Genomic DNA, 23,136 nt, shown 5'->3' on the forward strand with positions numbered 1-23,136 from the left:
GACTGTTCTTTTAAATTGCGTCACTTCCTCAACGAAGGAGGTGGGTCTTTGAGTGTCACCTAATATTTCCACTATAGTAGATAGTACAGCCATAGCTGTAAACTATATCGTAAAATAACTTATTGGTCTTAATATAAAGTTAGCAGTGTGGTTAAGGTTACGGTTAGGCTTAAAATCATATTTTCAGAGGAGAAATTGTAGAAATAGGCGGGGTTTATGACTTTGTGGCTGTTGTAACTAGTGACGACCCTTGCCTAACCGAACGAAAATAACAAACATTCGAAGTGAACGACAGAGAACGGTAAGTGTCATCGAATGTTCTCTCAATGCGTATTCGAAATATATATATTTCAATGGTCTGACGGCGTAGGTATATTTCCCGATGAGTTTTGTTAAGGACCATTGTTTTAGGTTACAATATATTCCCTAAATCATAGCTACAGTAAATGAGCACGCGTACAAGTAGCCTACAACCTGTTACTTCAAACACATATCATTGTCGCAATCAAATAATAATCTATTGATCATGTCGATATATATATATATATACAGCTTGGTTTCAAAGCAATGTAATTTGATGCATTTTGTGTGTTTTTATTCACTGTCGATTATTTTTTTTCTGGAATCATTCTGATTTCGGGGAATGTTTTTCTCAATTCAAAACATTGGCTGCGGCATAGCATGAAAACCGGTTCAGGATACATAAACGTATAGAAAGAACCGTGCAAGTTTTCTATACACATAAAACAAAAAAAATCTCCAAGAACTTGAGTTTATTCAAGTAGAATAGAAATCCACTGCAATTACGTCACAGTCACATCGGCCAAGTTCAATAATTATTAACTAATTGTTATATCTTGTTCTAATGCCCCCCCCCCCCCCCCCGCCCCCCATTACGCGTTGGGCCACAAAGGTGTTGTCATGGCAGCTGTGCGCATGACCCCTACCCCCACCTTCTCCCATAGGCCAACCTTGTCCTCCGCTCTTCATTAATATACCCTACCGAAAAGAAATACAAAAGAATAATAAATATACATGCATATACCCTACCGGTAGTCTTTTGTGATGGAATTCGTGCTCTATCGGAGATTATCGTTGAGTTTTGTCACATGTAACCTTGACATCCAAAACCTGTTGCTGTTGTGTCCTTATGATATGGCATGCTCATGTTTTGAGGTAGTAGCCTATGTTTGAGCGTACAGTTTGCCTAGTGGTTACAGAATAGTGTTCACATTGTCAACAAGCGTGTTAAAGAATTTGAGTTAACTCTAGTTATTATTGAAAAGCATATCTCAAGTCTGGCTGACTTGTCAAGGCAAGCAGGCTATGGTTGTGGTTTAGAACCACAAAAATCACATTGCTATAGTCTATTTTATCGGACATACTTGAAAATACCAGCCAAGATCGCTTGGTAATGTAACTATAAACAAATGTTGCACCTGTAGTACCACTGTTGCTCTCTTGGCCCTTACAATGAGCTAAAATACCCATGACTATCAGGGCTAATCTTCCTGGATTCATACTCAAACACAAAGTTATCTCAGTGTTAATCCCAGTTTGCTGTCAGAAGCACCTGATCTGGGCTATTCGTCACGTCTTTGATCCCAGGTGTATCGAAGATTGAAACCAGAGGGTCTCTGATATGGGAAACCTTCTCTAACTGGACTTCACACAGGTTCTTGACAGAACCCTGTCTGTATGGTGTCATCATGTTGTCTCAGACGGCTCAGGGCTGGGAACAGAACCACTTGAGATATGCCTACTGGTTTATTGGCTGCTTTACACTACTGAGCCAAGCTGAACTGCGCTGGCCTGGTTACGTATAGTGCTGGAAAGGGCAAAGTTAAAATAAAATACCTGAGTTAGGCTAGTTCTGTATGGTTCGAGTCAGCATGATGGTGTGAAAAGGGTATGTTGTGAGTTCAGATGGGTCCAGGCCAGAGAATCAGTTTGCAGACAGACCGAGCTTAACCCAATCAGATAGCGAAACCGATAAGTCTGATCATTTAGATAGCACTGTAAGAATCCGACACCTGCTCAGACACCTGTGTCCTTACGAAAGGGATTACATATCTCTAACTTCATACCTGGAGAGCCACTGAGTGTAGGCTTTTGTTCCAGCCCAGCAGAAACACACCAGGCCTTGATTCAACAAATTGTGGTTCAGACTGAAGACCATCATTAGTTGATTATTTTAAATTGAAACAGTGCTGCCCTTACGAAAAAATATTGAAGTTAGAGTGCAGTATAACTGCAGTATGCAGCAAATACTGCATCTAGAATGTCTAACTGCAATTACTGCGTCCAAAATACCACAGTTGACTGAAGTTACTGCTCTTTTACTGCAGTTTAAAAACTGAAATCTTTGTAAGCTTTCACTAAAGCCTGTGTACCCAGTAGCACTCCATGACCGTTGGAGAGAGTGTATGGACTTTTCTTTTGACTCAACAAATAGACTGTTGCGTAAACCTTATGCAGGCTAAGTGAACCACAAATGTTAGAGATCAGTGATTTCTGTCAGACTAGTACTCTAGTAATCAAACGAGAGTTGAACAGGATATGTTAAAGAACAGAGTAGAGTGAATCATTGTTACTTCTATTGAAAAGGTCATTATTATATCTATGGTTACTTCATTGAGATGATGTCACAATGTGGAAGGATAATGGGTTCACTCTTTTAGCTCATGTGACACGCTCTCTTTCTTTTCTCCCCCCCCTCTTGGGCCCTCTCTCTCTCCCTAAGCCGCAGTGTACCAGGCCTGTGCTGCGTGAGCCACTGGCACTGCCTCCTCATCCACCAGGCCTGGCCGGTGCCAGAGAGGGAGAGAGACAGCACCTCCTCACAACACTACAGCCCAGAGGTGTCTGTCTGTGGTCCACACCAACTTTACCCCTAGAGGAGTCATATTTGTGAGTCAATATTTCAAACATTCTCTGCTAACCTTAAGTCAATGTTTTGGTACGTGAACAAGATTTGACTTGTTAGCATGTATGCTATCAGTCAGTTGAAAGGGCATGTAACTAAAGCCATGTGCTTTATCTGTAAAGACCTATAGCCTCTATATGCTAAACCAAGTGTTTCCAAGTCTGATTGGCATGGACATGTGGTGTACCCAACAAGTCCTACTGTACTTTGTAACCATACCCCTGGGTGTAAGCCTCTCGTTCTCTCTGATCATACAGTTGGGGCCATGGAGTCCTCTGATGAAGAGGAGGGGCGCACCTTTGTCCAGGTGGTCAGTGAGAAGTACAACCCAGAGAATTTCCCATACTGTCGTGGGAACGGCATGGGTGTCGTGGTAGTGTCTCCTCCACAGGGGTCGCCCATCAAAGGTCAGAAATCAAGGTGTTTGGATCCGTAGCTTATGCTGCCTTCAAATGCTCCTCGCAAGTAGGAAATACGAGGTTCCGTGGGAATGTTGGAGATAATTTCACACTAGTTGTGACGATTATAAAGCAAATAAATTTTTGGCATTGTCAAACTTATCAATGTAGATAATGTAGCTAGTTTGACCATATTGGCAACGTTAAACAAGTTAGCTAACTTTATCATTAGCAACATTAGCTAGCTCCTCTAGCTAGATAACATCTAATTGTTTGAGGAATTATTCTGACTTCAAAACCACTTGAACACAGTCATGTCGGACTTATGACTTCATAACTTTGAAGTTTTCCAGTTCCGACAAGCATTTGAAGGCCGCATTAGCGCGCTGACTTTGAGTAAAAACTCAGTGATATGGTGGCCTATGCATCTTTTCTCTGTAGCATTTGTTATGTTACGTGCTAAACTGAGTTGGTGGGTGGGATGTGATTTATACTCTAATGAACTGAAAAAGTTGTTATTTCTCCAGGTAGAAGAGTCAAGGGCCATACTTTACAGCCTACTTTGTTTTACAAAAACACCTGAATTAAGCGGTAATAAATCCATGTAGGCTTACTTGCATGTATTATACAGGGAAATCACACAAGTTATCATCTTCTAGTTACTCAGGAATACTGCAAACTCCATGTACTTACCCTATAAGGGATATAGTGTATCTACACATCATGAGTCATTCTCTAATGCCTTACCGCCCCAAGGATACTGCCTATGTAGTGATGCCAAAATAAGTAATAATAAGTGATACCAGGTTGTTGTCCCCTGTAATGTGAATGTGATTCTTATTGACGGTACAGTTTGATTTAAATAAAGAACAATTATTCACTAGAAAGATTGTTGTCTCGCTCCAGATCGTCTGAACCTGCCCAGTGTGCTGGTCCTGGACGGCTGTGGCATCAGTAAAGCTGGGGACAAGGCTGAGGTGGCCACCTTCTGTGCCCACGTGGTGGAGCTGGACCTGTCCCACAACCAGCTGCAAGACTGGAGGGAGGTGGGTACTGTAGTTCTCCTTATCCTCCTCACCCTTGCTACCATGTTATGCACCATTTATTTATAAGCAGCTAGTTATTAGCACGAAGGCACGGTCAACACATTTTTTTGTTTTACACATTTTTCATTGTTTTCATAATTTTCAGAGATTGTTAACTTTTTTGATAAAAGTTTGACTTATTTTCTACATGTCTAAGGTGTTTTATCTGGACAGTTTTTACAAAATAACCAACTATTGGACTTTTTAAATGTCCAGCACCTCTTGGCTAGCATTAAAGAAGCATGTAGCAAATGGACCATACTGCCTTATTCAGGGGCAGAATGACAGATTTTGTACCTTGTCAGCCCATTCCCATCCCCCATATTTACATTTCTGTCACCCATGAGTGTGAAACCTACAGTTGAAGTCAGAAGTTTACATACACTTAGGTTGTAGTCATGAAAACTAGTTTTTCAATCAATCCACAAATTACTTGTTAACAAACTATAGTTTTGGCAAGTCGGTTAGGACATCTACTTTGTGCATGACACAAGTCATTTTTCCAACAATTGTTTACAGACAGATTATTTAACTTATAATTCACTGTATCACAATTCCAGTGGGTCAGAAGTTTACATACACTAAGTTGACTGTGCCTTTAAACATCTTGGAAAATTCCATAAAATGATGTCATGGCTTTAGAAGCTTCTGATAGGATAATTGACATAATTTGAGTCAATTGGAGGTGTACCTGTGGATGTATTTCAAGGCCTACCTTCAAACTCAGTGTCTCTTTGCTTGACATCATGGGAAAACCAAAAGAAATCAGCTAAGACCTCAGAAAAATTGTAGATTAATTGTGCAAATCAATCCCAGAACAACAGCAAAGGACCTTGTGAAGATGCTGGAGGAAACAGGTACAAAAATATATATATCCCAAATAAAATGAGTCCTATATTGACAACCTGAAAGACCGCTCAGCAAGGAAGAAGCCACTGCTCCAAAACCGCCATAAAAATGCCAGACTACGGTTTGCAACTGCACATGGGGACAAAGATCGTACTTTTTGAAGAAATGTCCTCTGGTCTCATGAAACAAAAATAGAACTGTTTGGCCATAATGACCATTGTTATGTTTGGAGGAAAAAGCGTGAGGCTTGCAAGCCGAAGAACGCCATCCCAACCATGAAGCACGTGGGTGGCAGCATCATGTTGTGGGGGTGCTTTTCTGCAGGAGGGACAGGTGCACTTCACAAAATAGATGGCATCATGAGACAGGCAAATTATGTGGATATATTGAAGCAACATCTCAAGACATCAGTCAGGCAGGAAGTTAAAGCTTGGTCGCAAATGGGTCTTCCAAATGGACAATGACCCCAAGCATACTTCCAAAGTTGTGGCAAAATGGCATAAGGACAACAAAGTCAAGGTATTGGAGTGGCCATCACAAAGCCCTGACCTCAATCATATAGAAAGTTTGTGGGCAGAACTGAAAACGTGTTTGTGAGCAAGGAGGCCTACAAACCTGACTCAGTTACACCAGCTCTGTTAGGAGGAATGGGCCAAAATTCACCCAACTTGTGGAAGGCTACCCAAAATGTTTGACCCAAGTTAAAGAATTTAAAGGCAATGCTACCAAATACTAATTGAGTGTATGTAAACTTCTGACCCACTGGGAATGTGATGAAATAAATAAAAGCTGAAATCAATCATTCTCTCTACTATTATTTTGACATTTCACATTCTTAATTAAAATAAAGTGGCAATTCTAACTGACCTAAGACAGTGAATTTTTACTCTGATTAAATGTCAGGAATTGTGAAAAACTGAGTTGAAATATATTTGGTTAAAGTGTATGTAAACGTCCGACTTCAACTGTACATGCCAAGTGTAGACTAATATATTGTGCTCCGTACAAGTTATAAAAAAAGAGCAGAAGTGCTGAGCCTAGCCGTTCAGACCCCAATCCTACCTACTTTTTGCTCTTTTAGTATTTGTTCAGGAGGTTTCCTTGAAGAAAGACCCAAAAAGATAATACAAAAATAAAACAACTATAGTAAATACTACAGGAATTCAAAACCGGTCAACATGTGTATAAATTATGTAAAGTATACACTCCACCATTTCAGTTTGTGACAAAACAAGCAATTATAGTGTAGAGAATCATTGTACCATCTAAACCGCTGTGAAATATATTTTCCATAAGCAAAAATATTGTATTTTCAGCTATGGTGTTCAAAACCGCTGGTGTACAAAAGTAAAAGATTCTAAAACTAAATGTAATAACGGGAAGCAAATAAATAGCGCACGTAGACGAAATCTACTGTTTCTTACTTGCGTTCTATGAGCATGACAGATCTATAACTCACATTTATGTGGGTCACCCAAAAAGTTACATATTGCTGCTTCAAAGGTTTAATAGAGCAACATAGACAGGCAAATGAGAAAACAGATGCCTTCCTCTAAGGGGTTCGCAGGGCAGACCTAAACACTTGTGTATTATCTTTTTGCGCTTTCACCCTTCCATGCCTGAAGCTAAAACATTAAATCAAGGATGAGACCTAGGGTTTGAATAGACTATACATTTCAAATGTATTGATTGCTTAAGGACACCATGACCTAGTTTATGGTTCAAGGGCCCAGGCCTTCCAATCGGGAATAATCATCAGAACATCATTCTTAACATAGTACACTACAGTGTATACTACAGTATACAGCTTCTACCCCAAAGCCATAAGACTGCTGAACAGTTAATCAAATGGCCACCTGGACTATTAACATTGACCCCTATGCACACTCACTGGACTCTACCCTCACATTCACACATGCTACGTTGACACTCCAGCGCGCGCACACACACACACACATATTATGCACAGTGCATATTGATGCCACAGACACACTTTCACACTCCACATATGTTGCTGCTATTCTATTTATTTATTATCTATCCTGATTGCCTAGTCACTTTTACCCCTACATACATGCAATGTTCCCTCAACTGCACACGCACCTCCTCCAGAACTGGCCGCCGCGCACCTCCTCCAGGACTGCTGTGCAGAACGAATGCCATGCTGCACAGAGACGCACAAGATTGAACTTCACTGAGTTTGCCCCATTAGTTTGCACTATATTATCAACTTTTTTTCTGTGGTCGAATCAATGTTATATCAGCCCCTTTTCAATGAAACAAACCAAAACCAATGTTATTTTGTGTTACTATTTGATTGTTTTTTTTTGCTCATCCTTCTTCCTTTTTAACTCTGCGTTGTAGCAAAAGTCTACACCTGTTGTATTTGGTGCATGTGACATACAGTGTGATTTGTGCATAATATCTCCAATCTGTCTTTTATGTTGTCAGTACAGTCAGTTAAGTGTTTTGGCTCCAATCTGTCTTTTGGGTTGCCAGATCTGCACGATTGTGTCTAACATCCCCAACCTGGACTTCCTTAACCTGAGTATGAACCCTCTGAGTGGGATTGAACTGGAGCCAGGCCTGGCTGAGGTGTTCTCCCGAGTCCGCCGCCTGGTCCTCATCAACACGCGTGTCACCTGGGACACGGTACACACACTCACACGCCAGACCCCTGAGTAAGTCATGACAGATAGTGGACTGTGAATCACAAACCAGACACATGGCAAACGTGAATACAATTCGGTGCCTTTTAAGAAGTGTAACTTGGTCCAAAATATATTTTTAATTTCACCTAATTTTAACATTGTCATAAAGAGGACATGTTCAACTTCATAAACACGTTTTCAATCTCAAGAGGTACAAAAAAAGCACTAGTACGTGCCTGTTAAGTGCCAAATAAAGTACCAGGGTTGACCTCACCAGTTTTTACACTATGATTTGACTATTACATGTTCAATGTTTGTTTTGAATTTTTTTTTTTTAAGATAAAAATGTGAGATCAGTTCACGTAACAGGGTAGACCATAAAACGAGGAACAAATGAATCACTAATCTTATTAAATAAATAGTAATCTTCAGAAATTACTTTATCAAAGCAACACAATAACTATGGCCTTACAATGATGGTAAAAACATGGCTACATTTTGGGATTAAGTGGGTTGAAACTTCCTAGAAGAGGCACAGGGTTGACGGTGGGACATGTCAAAATGCAGAATTTGGCCACTTATTAAGTCTTTATATAAAACAAATGATATCTGTTTATTGAATTCTCCATGTGGTCTATATTAAAGGGCACTTCATTTAACATAACAGGCTTTTAAAATTGAATATTGGTGTACAAAGGGATATTTTAAGTGAAAAGGGCACTCTGATACTCATACTATCTCCCCCTGCAGACTGGAGGAGCTCTTCCTTTGTCTGAATGATTATGACCAGGTTGCTGAGTCCCCGGTCCCCTGCCCCTCCCTGCGCCTGCTCCAGATCACAGACAACCAGCTACAGGAGTGGAGTGAGGTCCGTAAGTTTGGGCCGATGTACCCGTGCCTGGACACCCTGGTGTTGTCCAACAACAGACTCAGCTCTGTGGAGGAGGACACACCTCAGGACACACTGCAGCGCCTGTTTCCTAACCTGCGCAGCATCAACCTCAACAACTCAGGTTTGCGAAGGGAGTCTCATACACATGCAAACACACACACACACACAAGCGCGCACACACACACTTAGCAGGAGCATACTTAAGTGATAATGCTCGAGAAGCCTGTGTTTGGAGGATATATTGGCACGTGTGTGGTTAGGCCCAAGTCTTCATCTCTGGCAGGAAAACCGGGACAATATATCCTCCAAACACCGGCATTATCACTTTTTTTTTTACAATGGGTTACCAACATATTCAAATAAAGATTTGACATATTTTCCTATTTTAAAATATTTTTGATTAATTTATTCATACTATTTCATCCTTCCACAAGATATAGTCCCAACACAAATCTAGGGTTGCTACCCAAGCCGGCTGGTCTAACATTCTATTGGTTCGGTTGCCAGAGACGCGACCCAGTCGTTCATTCTAAATGTTCCATTGCCATACTGGCTGCCAACGTTCTTATCCCTTGCTTGCTAGCCAGCCAACCGCGGCTAACTTACAGTCACGTCAAACAGTGCAGCCAGAATAACAACAGTACCTGCATTTGTGTTTGTTTAAGCTGTTGTTACATCGGTAACAATGAGATAATGATGAGCGATTTCGCCTGGCGTAAAAAATTTCTCTCTCGTCCGGACACTTATTCAGACGAGTTAGCCAACAACACAGCTAACACAACCACTTAAACTGAAAATGGAAAGACTGCAAACTAGCTGCACTTTGTGTTTTACCTGTTTTCTATTGATAGTTCTTTGTACAGTCGTGGCCAAACGTTTTGAGAATGACACAAATATTAATTTCCACGAAGTTTGCTGCTTCAGTGTCTCTAGATATTTTTTTCAGATGATACTATTGAATATTTAAGTATAATTACAAGCATTTCTTTTCAAGACCTCTGCAATCCGCCCTGGCATGCTGTCAATTAACTTCTGGGCCACATCCTGACTGATGGCAGCCCATTCTTGCATAATCAATGCTTGGGGTTTGTCAGAATTTGTGGGTTTTTGTTTGTCCACCTGCCTCTTGAGGATTGACCACAAGTTCTCAATGGGATTAAGGTCTGGGGCGTTTCCTGGCCATGGACCCAAAATATCGATGTTTTGTTCCCTGAGCCACTTAGTTATCACTTTTGCCTTATGGCAAGGTGCTCCATCATGCTGGAAAAGGCAGTTCGTCACCAAACTGTTCCTGGATGGTTGGGAGAAGTTGCTCTCGGAGGATGTGTTGGTACCATTCTTTATTCATGGCTGTGTTCTTAGGCAAAATTGTGAGTGAGCACACTCCCTTGGCTGAGAAGCAACCCCACACATGAATGGTCTCAGGATGCTTTACTGTTGGCATGACACAGGACTGGTGGTATAGCGCTCACCTTATCTTCTCCGGACAAGCTTTTTTCCGGATGCCCCAAACAATCAGAAAGGGGATTCATCAGAGAAAATGACTTTACCCCAGTTCTCAGCAGTCCAATCCCTGTACCTTTTGCAGAATATCAGTCTGTCCCTGATGTTTTCCTGGAGAGAAGTGGCTTCTTTGCTGCCCTTCTTGACACCAGGCCATCCTCCAAACGTCTTCGCCTCACTGTGCGTGCAGATGCACACACCTGCCTGCTGCCATTCCTGAGCAAGCTCTGTACTGGTGGTTCCCCGATCCCGCAGCTGAATCAACTTTAGGAGACTGTACTGGCGCTTGCTGGACTTTCTTGGGTGCCCTGAAGCCGCCTTCACAATAATTGATCAGCTCTCCTTGAAGTTCTTGATGACCCGATAAATGGTTGATTTAGGTGCAATCTTACTGGCAGCAATATCCTTTCCTGTGAAGCCCTTTTTGTGCAAAGCAATGATGACGGCATGTGTTTCCTTGCAAGTAACCATGGTTGACAGAGGAAGAACAATGATTCCAAGCACCAGCCTCCTTTTGAAGCTTCCAGTCTGTTATTCCAACTCAATCAGCATGACAGTGATATCCAGCTTTTCCTCGTCAACACTCACACCTGTGTTAACGAGAGAATCACTGACATGTCAGCTGGTCCTTTTGTGACAGGACTCAAATGCAGTGGAAATGTTTTTTTGGGGGATTCAGTTCATTTGCATGGCAAAGAGGGACATTGCAATTCATCTGTTCACTCTTCATAACATTCTGGAATATATGCAAATTGCCATCATACAAACTGAGGCAGCAGACTTTATGAGGACTATGTATTGTATTGTACTACTTCTGTACGCCATAGTCAATACTGTATCCTGGCCTTCCATAGAGAATGAGTGCTGATCATTTCCATATCCTTGGGTGTGTGCATGCATGCGTGTGTTTGCACATGTGTGTCCTAAAGGACTTAACCGATGGGAGGACATAGAGAGGCTGAATTTCTTCCCTAAGCTGGAGGAGGCGAGGCTGATGGGGATTCCCTTACTGCAGCCTTACACCAACAAAGAGAGACGCAGCCTCACCGTGGCACAGTGAGTGTACACACACACACACTTACATTTTAGTCTTATCCAGAGTGATTGAGTTAGTACTTCATCTTAAAGGTAGCTAGGAAAAGCAACCACATGTCACAATTGCATGTAAAAAAAAATATTCAATTAAGCAGCTATCAGCAAAGTCACTACTAGTGAGAAAAGGCAAGTACAGGTGTTAGTGCAAGAAAAGTACAAGTACAATGGTAGGGTGTTAATTATTTATTTGAGTTTGGGGGGGTTATTAAACCTGTTGAATACACACCTGTTTCATTTGTGTAAATGTGTCACACACACTCAATCTTTGTCCTTTTGCAGGTTGCCATCTGTGACTGTGTTGAATGGGAGTGTGGTGACGGAAGGAGAGAGGGAAGACGCTGAGAGGTTCTTCATCAGACATTACCTGGACTGTTCTGAAGAGACGTTGCCTCAGAGGTACTGTTGACACACATACACACTCCACACTCTGTTGAGGTAGAGCTACTGTATGTCAGAGGAACTGTAAACACACGCACACATTTTTCTTCTGATATGAACCAGATGGAGGTTGTTCTTAATAGCACTATCATTCCTCTGAGACAACAACCTCAACAGCAGACAGGAATCAATGAGTCAGTACCTCTCTCTGCTTATGTTAACACTCCCCTCAGTGTTCTAACACACCTGACATCCCGTAACATATTGTCATCTCAGGACTTCCCATGATGGGAATTTTATTGGGGGGGGGGGGGGTTTCGGGCCCATGCATAAAAATTAATCGGCCCACGCTTTTTGCCAGCCACATTCCACTTAACCTTAGGAGAATGTGATGGAAGGATTTTCGGGGGGAAAGCGCGCTCCTTGACTGGGGGAAAGTAACCTTTGCGAGACAATGGCACCAGTCACTGCCTACTCAATGACTTCTTTGTGCCTCTGAATACTCAGATCGGAAAACCGATACACAAGGTGGCAGGTAGATTATTTTTTTGACCTCCTCCTCCTTCACTCGTTCATTCGCTCTCTCTTTTCTTTTCCTTTAAGGGGGAGATTGAGAGCTTGACTCATTTCCCTGTGTAACCAGACCTGTTGTAGCTCGGCTCTGTGTGAATATTGTCCTCCTAATTATGTGGGGAAAGTGCCTTTTTTGGTGGGGGGGTGCTTGGGTTTTCTTTTTCTCTGCAGGTGTGTTTCTGCCAGTGGACCAATGACTCCAAACCAACACAGCGTCCCCACAGTGTCTCAGATTAATCAGGGTACTGCAATGGAAGTGTTTCAAAGCCGCAAACCGCTTTCTTGGTTTTCTTTTGCTCACTTTTCTCTGTTTAATTATATTTCTCTCTCTCCTCTAAATCTCTCCTCTATATTTCTCTCTCTCCTTTTTCTCTCTCCTCCTTTTTAAACAACTGGTGAACACGGCAGCCTGCACAGATTTGACAGACAGCTGCCTTTGAATAACCGTAGCCTAGTCTTAGTCATAGCTATAGATGAACAGATCACCTCAAAATAATATATTATTATACTAATACAATTGCTCAGAGAAAGAGATTCTGTTTGCAATACTGTAGCCTTTTTCTACAATGTTTTATGAGATTGGAGAACACGTTGGGAGGGTTCTTAGACCATTCCTCCAAACAGAATATTTCCAGATCCTTGATAGCCTTCGCCTGCTCTTAGACTGCCCTCTTCAATTCAAACCACAGGTTTTCAATGGGGTTCAAGACTGGAGACTGAGATGGCCATTGCAAAATGTGGGTTTTGTGGTCAATTAACCACTTTTTTTGTGGATTTTGATGTGTTTTGGCATATTTTCTTGCTGCAAGATCAACTTGTGGCCAAGTGTCAGTCTCATGGCAGAGGCAACCAGGTTTTTGGCTAAAATGCTCTGGTACTTAGTAAAGTTCATGATGCCGTTGACCTTAAGGGCTCCAGGACCAGTGTAAGTAAAAAATATATTTTTTAAATAAAATCCCCATAACATCAAAGATCCCCCACCATATTTTACAGTAGGTATGAGCTACTTTTCTGCATATGCTTCTGTTTTTCAACACCAAAACCACCGCTGTTGTGCATGGCCAAAGATAAATATTTTCATGTCAACTGATTAAAGCACCGCCTGGAGTTTGATAAACGGAATTGGCACTTGGATTTGAACCACTGCTATGGTCAGGTGACATGAAAATAGAGCTATTTGGTGGTCGTAAGCAGCTTTCTGAAACAGCTTGGGGAGATTGAAATGATGCGAGAGTGGAGAGACTGGGGAGGCTTGGGGTAAGGAGAGAGAGAGAGAGAGGAGGGGTTTACAAGAGGGGTGTGGTGAGGAGTGCACTTGAGGTAAGGAGAGAAAGAAGGGGCTACAGAGGGGTCTGGGTAAAGAAGGGGGGGTTATAAAGAGGAAGGGCCTTGTGATATGTAGAGATGGGGCATGGGGTCATTATTAAGAGACAGAGTAAGGGGATTGAGGGCATACCGGGGAAGTGAGGAAATGCAACGTAACACAAACCTTTTAGCACGTCATCTCTCAACCAGGCAGCTGAGGAGGATTAAAGAACAGAGAGTGAGAGTGGCATGAAATGCCAGACGATAAGTCCCTAAGAGATCTCGGGTAGATACAAGGTAAGGTATTAGCCCCAATACTTTTGGCCGTGTATAGAAACACGGGTATTAAATGAATGCCACAGCTTTTTTTCAGGCACCACAGGACCATTAAAATTGGCATTTAGCATTACCATACCTCCATTATCTCTCGCAATGTAATTTACAGAGGTGTATAAGTAGTTAGTTACCACATTAAATGAGACCTTTAAGTGAGAGTAGAAATGGGCTTCTCACAGAATGGCACTTTGTGCACTGACTGGGGCCTTGGAGTAGAATTCCCATGGCGGTGGCACACACACGCACTGAAACCCCGGCCAGGCGGGGTTTTGGGGGTGGGAAGGGGAAATTGCTTTGATTGGCCCAGATGGTATAGTAGCTTTGAAAAGAGAAAGGCTTTTTCTCTGGGATTTTATTTAATCGTTCCTTATCTCTACCTCAGTGTTCCCTTGAGGGGGGGCGTGGGGGCTTTCTCACGGCTGAGAGAGGGGTAAGAGGGCTCACTGTGTTTTCCGAACGAGCACACCACTCTTAGCGAGCACACACAAACACACACTCATTCACTAACATTTGTCCCAACTTACCACCACAGTGTCAGAAAAAGCTTTTTTCTTAGATAATGATTAGGCTATAAAATACTGCAAACCTTTTCACTATGTTTTTGCTGGTGTTATCGTTCAGATATATTCATTGTATATTAAACTGAAAAATAATATGCTTGTTTGAGAGAGAACAGTTTGTCTCAGTGTACATCACGTCTGCAAAACGTGGGATTAAAATGGTCTGTTTCCCATAATGTACAGTGCTTTCAGAAAATATTCATACCCCTTTAATTATTCCACATTTTGTTGTTACAGCCTGAATTCAGAATTTATTTAAAGTGATTATTTTTCCCACCCTTCGACACACAATTAATTTGTTAGTATAAACTTTTGCAAATGTATTGATAATTAAATACGGAAATATATAATTTACATAAGTATTCACAACCCTGAGCAAATAGATGTTAGAATCACCGCAGCAATTACAGCTGAATGTCTTTCTGAGTAAGTCTCTAAGAGCTTTGCACATCTGGAGTGTACAATATTTGAACATTTATTATTTTAAAAATTCTTCAAGCTCTGTGAAGTAGGTTGTTGATCATTGCTAGACAGACATTTTCATGTCTTGCCATACATTTTCAAGCCGATTTAAGTCAAAACTGTAACAAGGCCCCTCAGGAACATTCAGTGTCGTAAGCAACTCCAGTGTATATTTGGGCTTGTGTTTTTAGGTTATTGTCCTGATGAAAAGTGAATTTGTGTCTCCCAGTGTTTGTTAGAAAGCAGGCTTTTCCTCTAAGATTTTGCATGTGCTTGACTCTTCTGTTTCTTTTATCTTAATTAACTCCCTAATCTTTGGTGATGACAAGCATACCCATAACATGATGCAGCCACCGCCTTGCTTGAAAATATGAAGTGGTACTCAGTGATGTGTTGTAGGATTTGCCCCAAACATAAAGCTTTGTATTCAGGACCTAAAGCCAATTTCTTTGCCAGATTTTTAAAAAGTTTTACTTTAGTGCCTTATTGCAAACAGGTTGCATGTTTTGGAATATTTTTATTCTATACAGGCTTCCTTCTTTTCACTCTGTCATTTAGGTTAGTACTGTGGAGTAACAACAATGTTGTTGATCTATCCTCGGTTATCGCCTATCACACCCATTAAAGGATGCCTGTATCTTTGTAGTAACTGGTTGCATTGATACACCATCCAAAGTGTAAATAATAACTTCACCATGCTCAAAGAGATATTCTTCAATGTCTGCTTTTTTTAACCATCTACCAATAGGTGCCCTTCTTTGCGAGGCAATGGAAAACCTCACTGTTGTGATTGAATCTGTGTTTGAAATGTACTGCTCGACTCGGGGACCTTACAGACAAGTCTGTGTGGGGTACAGAGATGAGATTGAATTTAATTTATTTTGGCTAACAGACATACAACAAAGTGTACAATGTGGACCGAGGATATCACTTAAAATGATTAATTAAAACGCTTGTTTCCAACGTGGTTCTCGATTGGCAAATACAATAACACAAAAAATGAATAAAAGGCTAGACAAAATTACAAACTACCATAAATACATTAATTTATATTGACATCCTAAAAAGTGGCACTATTCACTGCCCTTCTCCCTAACCTTAAAAATCAACCATATTCATTTCACATTTCAACCTTAAAAAACAATCTTCATTGCACATCATACCTATCATTCAAATAAATACATCTGACCAGCAGTAGGGGGCACAAGGGGCAGTGGAGTGGTTTCTCTTACTTTTTCCAAATGAAAAACCTTTGCCTGCTTTTTAAAGCTTATGCTTTTTATTTGCTTGATCTCCAAGGGGAGGCTATTCCATAGACAAATGCCTGTATAGAAAACGTGCTCCTCGCAGTACTGTTTACTCTTGGGGTTTTACAAGACATCACACTAGCGCTGGTATTGTGACTGTGTTGGTTAAGACCATATCAATGTGGTTTTTCATATAGCCTGAAGCATGATCATTTAAGATGTCAAACATACAATTTAAGTTTAAGTTGGTCCACTCTGCACTTCAAAGGTAACAAGCCCACCTCCTGTACCCCTATATGGGTCCTAGAGGGGACATTAAGCATATACCTGATAACATTATTTTGCATGACCAGCATTCTCTTTTTCAACTTTGTTCATAGCCCACTATACCAAGCAGAGCAGGCATAATCAAAATGAATCAAGGTTGAGACCAGCAGTTTCTTAACTTTAATCTTAAAATATCTAGTGTTATGATATAAAAAATGTAAATTTATTCACCATTTTAGAAATAATTTTAGCAGGTCTCCAGAAAGGGATTGATGTAGGGACAGACCATGATAAGGTACACTTGTTTTAGATTAATTATCCTGGCCTGCACAGTTTACCTTTTTATCTTGTCAGCCCTAAGCAATCTAAGTTTTGTTCCAAACAAAATCGATTAAGTTTTTCCTAAATGTAGCGACAATTTGTTGTCAGTCAACCAATCTCTAACAAAATGCAATTCCTTACTCAGGGTCTCCTCTATGTAAAATGTATCCTTTCCAGATACCACTATGGCTGAGCCATCAGCATAAAGTAGTAGTTTACACTGTTTCTGGCATATCATTAACGTATATTAGAAATAAGAGAGGCCCTAAAATTAATCCCTGCGGTACTTCACAGGATATTTCTTTGGCCTCTGACAGAACATCACCAACATTACATACTTGTGTTCCGTTGTTCAGATAAGACCTATACCAATTCACTGCTACATCATTTATACCCATGCATTTTCAGTTTCATCAGGAGAATATCATGGTCCACAGTGTCAAATGCTTTCTGCAAGTCTAACATGACCATACCTGCATAGTTCCTCTTCTCACTTTCCTGCTTGATGCGGTCAAAAAGGTGTATAAGGCAAGTATCAGTAGAATGAGCTGTTGTAAAGCCAGATTTGAGTTCATAAAGAAGCTTGTGCTCGAAGGTATCCCTCAAGTTGATTTTAAAAACAATTCTCTCAACTTTGGATAAGGTGCTGAGGATCGAGACAGGCCTGTATTTTCCTAAATTTGTCTTACTGCTCTTCTTGTGGAGCGTAACCACCCAGACTTTTGAGATCATTGGGAAATGTACCAGTACTAATAGAAAGGTTTACAATATGTATTATCATTTTAGCAGTGACACAAGTGCTATCCTTTATGAATCTTGCAGGAAGGTTATCCAGCCCAGTTGCTTTGTTTGTTCTCATTAAGCATAGTAGATTGGAAACTTTGTCCTCTGTTACCATGCACGGCTCAAACATACCTTTGCTATGGTAAAAGTTATTAATGAAAGACTGGCCATAGTGTCCAGAGCAGGTGGGTAACTTCTTAACCAGAGATGAGGCTATAGTGGTAAAACCTTGTTCATAGCATAAAACATAATCAATATCCAAGCCAATATTACAGGATTTTGAGCCAATATTCTTACATTTTCCACAGTTTACGAGGCTGGTGTAAGTTGTCATTATTAACAACGTCGTTATAATGTTGGGATTTGGCCTTATCCGTTTTGTATCTTTCCTATAGTTAATATAACCATCATAATCGTATTGTAGATTTGTCCTTTTGAATTTGGCCAGGCAGTGATCCCTTTTCCTTATAAGGTCTAAGATCTCGGAGGTGATCCATTTCCCTGACCACTGTTTGATTCAAATTAGTTGCATCGGAGCCAGAGAGTCGAGTGCCGACAAACAGATCTTTAAAAAGATACCAAGCTTGATCAACATCACAGTTTAGTACATGAGACCAATCCAAATTCCCAAGTACTTCTACAAAACATTCCTTTGAGTATTGTTTCATAGACCGTACCTTCATGAAGTTATTACCTGGCTCAAGCAGCATTTTGGATTTCTTACAGGTACAGTAGGTTACCATATGATCACTAAATGCAATATTTAAAAGTCTTGACAGACATATGTTCTCTTGGTCTGGCACAATAATCAAGTCCAAAGTTGATTTACTGTCAATACATACCTGGGTTGGCTCAACAATCAGTTGTTTCAGTCCAAATAACTGATTAAAGTTATACAGGGCATTTACTTGTGTACTGTTCTTGGGTGATAACTGCACATTTGTATTAAAATCACCAAGCAAAATACATTCTCTATCAGCAAATACTTTGATCACACCAATTTGATTCAAGTAAATAATAGACATTATTCTGCTTAGGAGGCCAATAGCAGACACCAACAGTGACAGGACAACATTTAGGAAGAAGTATATCTACCCATGCAACTTCAAGACCTATTTTCAGTTATAAACAAGGGTTAAAAAACACTTAATACCAAGTAAAAACACACCGCCACCGTTTCGGTGAATTCTATGAATGCTATAACCCCGTTAGCTCAACGTTATTGTCCTCAATTGACCCATCGAGCCATGTCTCAGTCACAGCAACTACTGCAGCCCAGGTGTTAGAAGCAAGGTGTTTTAATTCCTCTAATTCCGATTGCAGGCTCCACGCGTTCACATGGATAAAGTGAAGTCCTCTCCGATTGTAACAGTCAAACATGTCATTTTCTGTCCCCACTACTGATAAGTCGACTATCTCATCTAGATTGCACTCATCATCCCTGCTTGTGTCCAGCATCCCAATGTTTGGCTCCGTGTTTAAACAGCATACATTGCAAACAAGCTAAATGTTACTTTGAGACTTTACAGCTTCATTATATGACATGGGTTGGATATCTCCATACTTTATGTGAACAAACACATCACAAATGTCACAGGCCACCGCTTTTGAGTTCTTCGGTCTTACCACAGTTTGGGCATAGTTTTCTAGCTTGCTTTGTGGTGTTTGGACCAGGACAGCGGTGTATATTGCCACAGAGTAGCAGACTGAAAGTAGCCAGCAGCTAGAGACGGACATTAAAAAATCATCTTAAAAACGTATTGCAACAGAGTGAGTCAATGCGACTTGTTAAGCACATTTTTACTCTTGAACTTATTTAGGCTTGCCATAACAAAGGGTTGAATACTTATTGACTCAAGACATTTCAGCTTTTCATTTTGAATTAATTTATACACATTTCTAAAAACATAATTCCACTTTGACATTATGAGGTATTATGTGTAAGCCAATGACACAATCTCAATTAAATCCATTTTAAATTCAGACTAACACAACAACATGTGGGGAAGGTCCAGGGGTGTGAATACTTTCTGAAGGCATTTGGAAAGTATTCACACCCCTGGACCTTCTCCACATTTTGTTGTGTCACAGCCTGAATTTAAAATGGATTCAATTGAGATTGTGTCATTGGCTTACACATAATTCCACTTTGACTAGGGTCGTTGTCGTGCTTAGGGTCGTTGTCCTTTTGACAGGTGAACCTTCGCCCCAGTCTGAGGTCCTGAGAGTCTCTGGAACATGTTTTCATCAAGTATCTCTCTACTTTGCTCCGTTCATCTTTGCCTTAGTCCTAACTAGTCTCCCAGTCCCTGCCGCTAAAAAACATCCCAGCAGCATGATGCTGCCACCACCGTGTTTCACTGTAAGGATGGTGCCAAGTTTCCACCAGATGTGATGCTTGGCATTCAGGCCAAAGAGTTCAATCTTGGATTCATCAGACCAGGGCATCTTGGTTCTCATGGTCTGAGAGTCTTTAGGTGCCTTTTGGCAAACTTCAAGCGGGCCGTCATTTGCATTTTACTGAGGAGTGGCTTCCGTCTGGCCACTGTACCATAATGACCTGATTGGTGTGCAGAGATGGTTTCCTTCCCGAAGGTTCTCCCATCTCCACAAAGGAAATCTAGAGCTCTGTCAGAGTGACCATCAGGTTCTTGGTCACCTCAATCAATTGAATTTACCACAGGTGGACTCCGATGAAGTTGTAGAAACATCTCAAGGATGATTAATGGAAACAAGATGAACCTGAGCTCAATTTCGAGTCTCATAGCAAAGGGTCTGAATACTTAAGTAAATAAGGTATTTCTGTTTTATTTATTTTTATTCATGTGCAAACATTTCAAAATAAATGTTTCACTTTGTCATTATGGAGTATTGCATGTAGATTGCTGAGGATTATTTTATTTATTTGATCAATTTTAGTATAAAGTTGTAACGTACCAAAATGTGGAAAAGTCAAGGGGTCTGAATACTTTCCGAAGTTACTGTATGTACAAGACTGACCAATCACCACTATTCTTGAACAAATGACCAATCCCAACCTCCCATCCATCCTGTCCTATCTCAAAAGGTACCACGTCCTGGTGTCCAAGTACGGGCAGCTTGCCCCGTTGGCAGAGGTGGACCTGCGTCCGCCCTGCACGGCCACCCTGGAGGTGCGCTGGGGCGAGCGGACGGAGGCGCTGAGCCTGCGGCTGGAGCAGACTGTTGGGGAGCTCAAGAAGGAGCTCAGGGCGCTGGTGGGGCTGCCAGCCAATGGCATGCGACTATACTACATCGCCCGTGAGCTGGGCTCCGCGCTGGGACCTGAAGAGATGAAGTACAGCAGCCGGGCACTCCACTCGTACATGATCCAAGACGGGGATGAGATCCTGGTGGTGCCCAAAACCAAGAGCCGCACCATCTCATCCACCTCCTCCGACTCCTAAGAAGTTGTGTGTGTGTGTGTGTGTGGAGGACTCAGGGCTTAATTACAGACTGACCAGCTTCTGGCACCAACTTTCTATGCAGTCTCTTTTTTTTAATTTTATTGTTTTATTCTGTTTCCTAAATTACGTTGATTGTAAAGATGTTTATTAGCAAAGCCTCTTACTGTACACACACACACACAACTCACACATGTATGCTACATGCACACTATCACACTGAGGGCTCAATTTATGGCTAGGTGCGAAGCACCGCACTGCGATTTGCGATTGCGCTTGTTCTGTCAAAAGAGAGCACAGAAGAGTCTTTTATCAGAAATATTTATGGTTTTTAAGTAATGTTAACCCAATAGCATAGTCCCCCTCTCTCCCACTCAGTCTTGAACCACGTGCTTCAGATGTCCTGAGATAACCTCTGAGTCAGAATTAGAGGGTGGTGCACTGAGAGACGCTCCATTGAGCTTTGAGGATGATAGAGCTTGTGACACACAGAGACCACACGGAACATCACTGACCTCAACTCACACAGGTGACCTGGCGGAAAGAGGAGGAGGGGAGGTGCACTGCACTCAGGTTGCTTCAGGTCGTCTTGCTGTCTGTTTCCTCATGAATGGAGCAGCTCTCTACCCCCTTGCTGAGGGGAGTGGGGATGGGATGTGAGGGGTAGGGGGAGTGGGTGTTGGAAGGAGAACCCCAGCCCAACCTCACTGGGTAACCACACACCGGCCGCTGTGTCACGGTCACTTCCTCTGTGCTTGGATTTCAATTGGTTCACCCAACAGGCTGTGGCCTTCCTCACCTCTCTCTATCGCTCCCTCTCTCGTCCTCTCTCCCCGTCTCACACCTCCACTGGAACCAGTGTCCATTGTTTTAGTCGACCCTGGGTCAATGATACACCCCTGGAATTTGTGCTCTCCCATTGGTGCATGTTGTCCAATAGGTGTCTTCAGATTCAGAGACCTTCTCCAATTGGCAGATAGATGTGAGAAATGACCAATGGGAAATCACATCTGGTTGTACCCCAGTCCTATGGATAATTTCACTCAGTGTTTGTTTGCATCAGTTTACATCTACTCTTATAGATGGGAGAAATCCGTGAACCACATACTGGGTTTATTTACCAATTACTCTACCAATTACATTTCCCTTTTTAATCTAAATTCCTCTGTGATGTTTTTTACATTACATATTATGTGGAAAAATGTAAGAAAAGTACGTTTGCAAAAGCTGAATGAACGTGACTATCTGTCACAGCTAGGCTTTGTTTAAATAACTGGATGACTTTTGTCCTTTGGGAATTCTTTTAGGTGAATCTCAGGTGCTTCTTGATCCTTTAATATGTTGTGTTTGCATGATTGGTAATGGTAAAGTGTGTAATATATGGTATGTGGGCTGGGACCATGGATTTTTTTAAAGTGGGCCATTTAATATTTGGGATTGCATGCACTTTTAACAAATTAGAGGTACCTACACTAAAAGTGTATACTATAGTATGTGTATCTGATGTTACATGAAGTTATTGGAGGATGATCAGATCGATAACTATTGTTTAGTGATTAAGATTTTTTTCTGAAAGCTTCAATGCCTCCAGTACATTTTTTTAAATGTTATTTTGTCTTTGGCTAAAATCAAATTGAATGCACACATAATTTATTTACCAATGTTTTCCTGCAGACTGTTAAATCTGACTATTTGTAGCACTGTAATTTACTTCTGTCTACAACCTTTTACCATCGCCTTGATATCTGTAAATAAATGTTTTAGATACTTTTGGTTTTATGAGAAGGTTTTGCTTTATTATGGTGGTGTTTTATGGTTTTCTCTTATATTGGCAATGCTTTATTTTACAGACCTATTTCAGATCGTATTTACCTAGAACTTGTATAACGGAATTACGGGATAACAATGGATATTTTCTGCAACTTAATCTATGTACTTCAAGGAATTCAATATAGTTGGTAACATTCCACCAAATTGTTGTAGTGGTCTTTGTATCAATGAATGCCAAAGAAACCAGAAGGAAATGGTTATATAATTGTTTGTTTTATATTATTTCTAAGTAAATATTGGACTAAGGAATAAA

At 41.1% G+C, this 23,136-nt stretch overlaps 1 protein-coding gene across 2 annotated transcripts; it reads left to right on the top strand.

The window, feature by feature from the left end:
• Window positions 1-23,136, top strand: LOC110533462 (tubulin-specific chaperone cofactor E-like protein). Of its 2 annotated transcripts, none has more exons than XM_036989854.1 (9): window positions 1-301; window positions 2,744-2,910; window positions 3,184-3,333; window positions 4,231-4,370; window positions 7,758-7,939; window positions 8,660-8,922; window positions 11,234-11,360; window positions 11,679-11,795; window positions 20,699-23,136. In XM_036989854.1, exons 3-9 carry the CDS (start codon window positions 3,192-3,194, stop codon window positions 21,054-21,056), a joined length of 1,329 nt encoding a protein of 442 aa, XP_036845749.1. In that variant the 5' UTR covers window positions 1-301; window positions 2,744-2,910; window positions 3,184-3,191; the 3' UTR covers window positions 21,057-23,136. The 2 variants fall into 2 exon arrangements, with proteins under 2 accessions (XP_036845749.1, XP_036845750.1); XM_036989855.1 differs by having other exon boundaries at window positions 2,750-2,910.

This window comes from Oncorhynchus mykiss, chromosome 10 (assembly GCF_013265735.2).
Source record: "Oncorhynchus mykiss isolate Arlee chromosome 10, USDA_OmykA_1.1, whole genome shotgun sequence".
NCBI classification, from domain to species: Eukaryota; Metazoa; Chordata; class Actinopteri; order Salmoniformes; family Salmonidae; genus Oncorhynchus; species Oncorhynchus mykiss.

Excerpts from the sequence above, each read along its gene's own strand:
- LOC110533462 (XM_036989854.1), top strand. The coding sequence starts at position 3,192 with ATGGAGTCCTCTGATGAAGAGGAGGGGCGCACCTTTGTCCAGGTGGTC. Across the intron at positions 7,940-8,659 it reads CTCACACGCCAGACCCCTGA|ACTGGAGGAGCTCTTCCTTT; the intron begins GTAAGTCATGAC and ends CTCCCCCTGCAG. Across the intron at positions 11,796-20,698 it reads GAAGAGACGTTGCCTCAGAG|GTACCACGTCCTGGTGTCCA; the intron begins GTACTGTTGACA and ends CTATCTCAAAAG.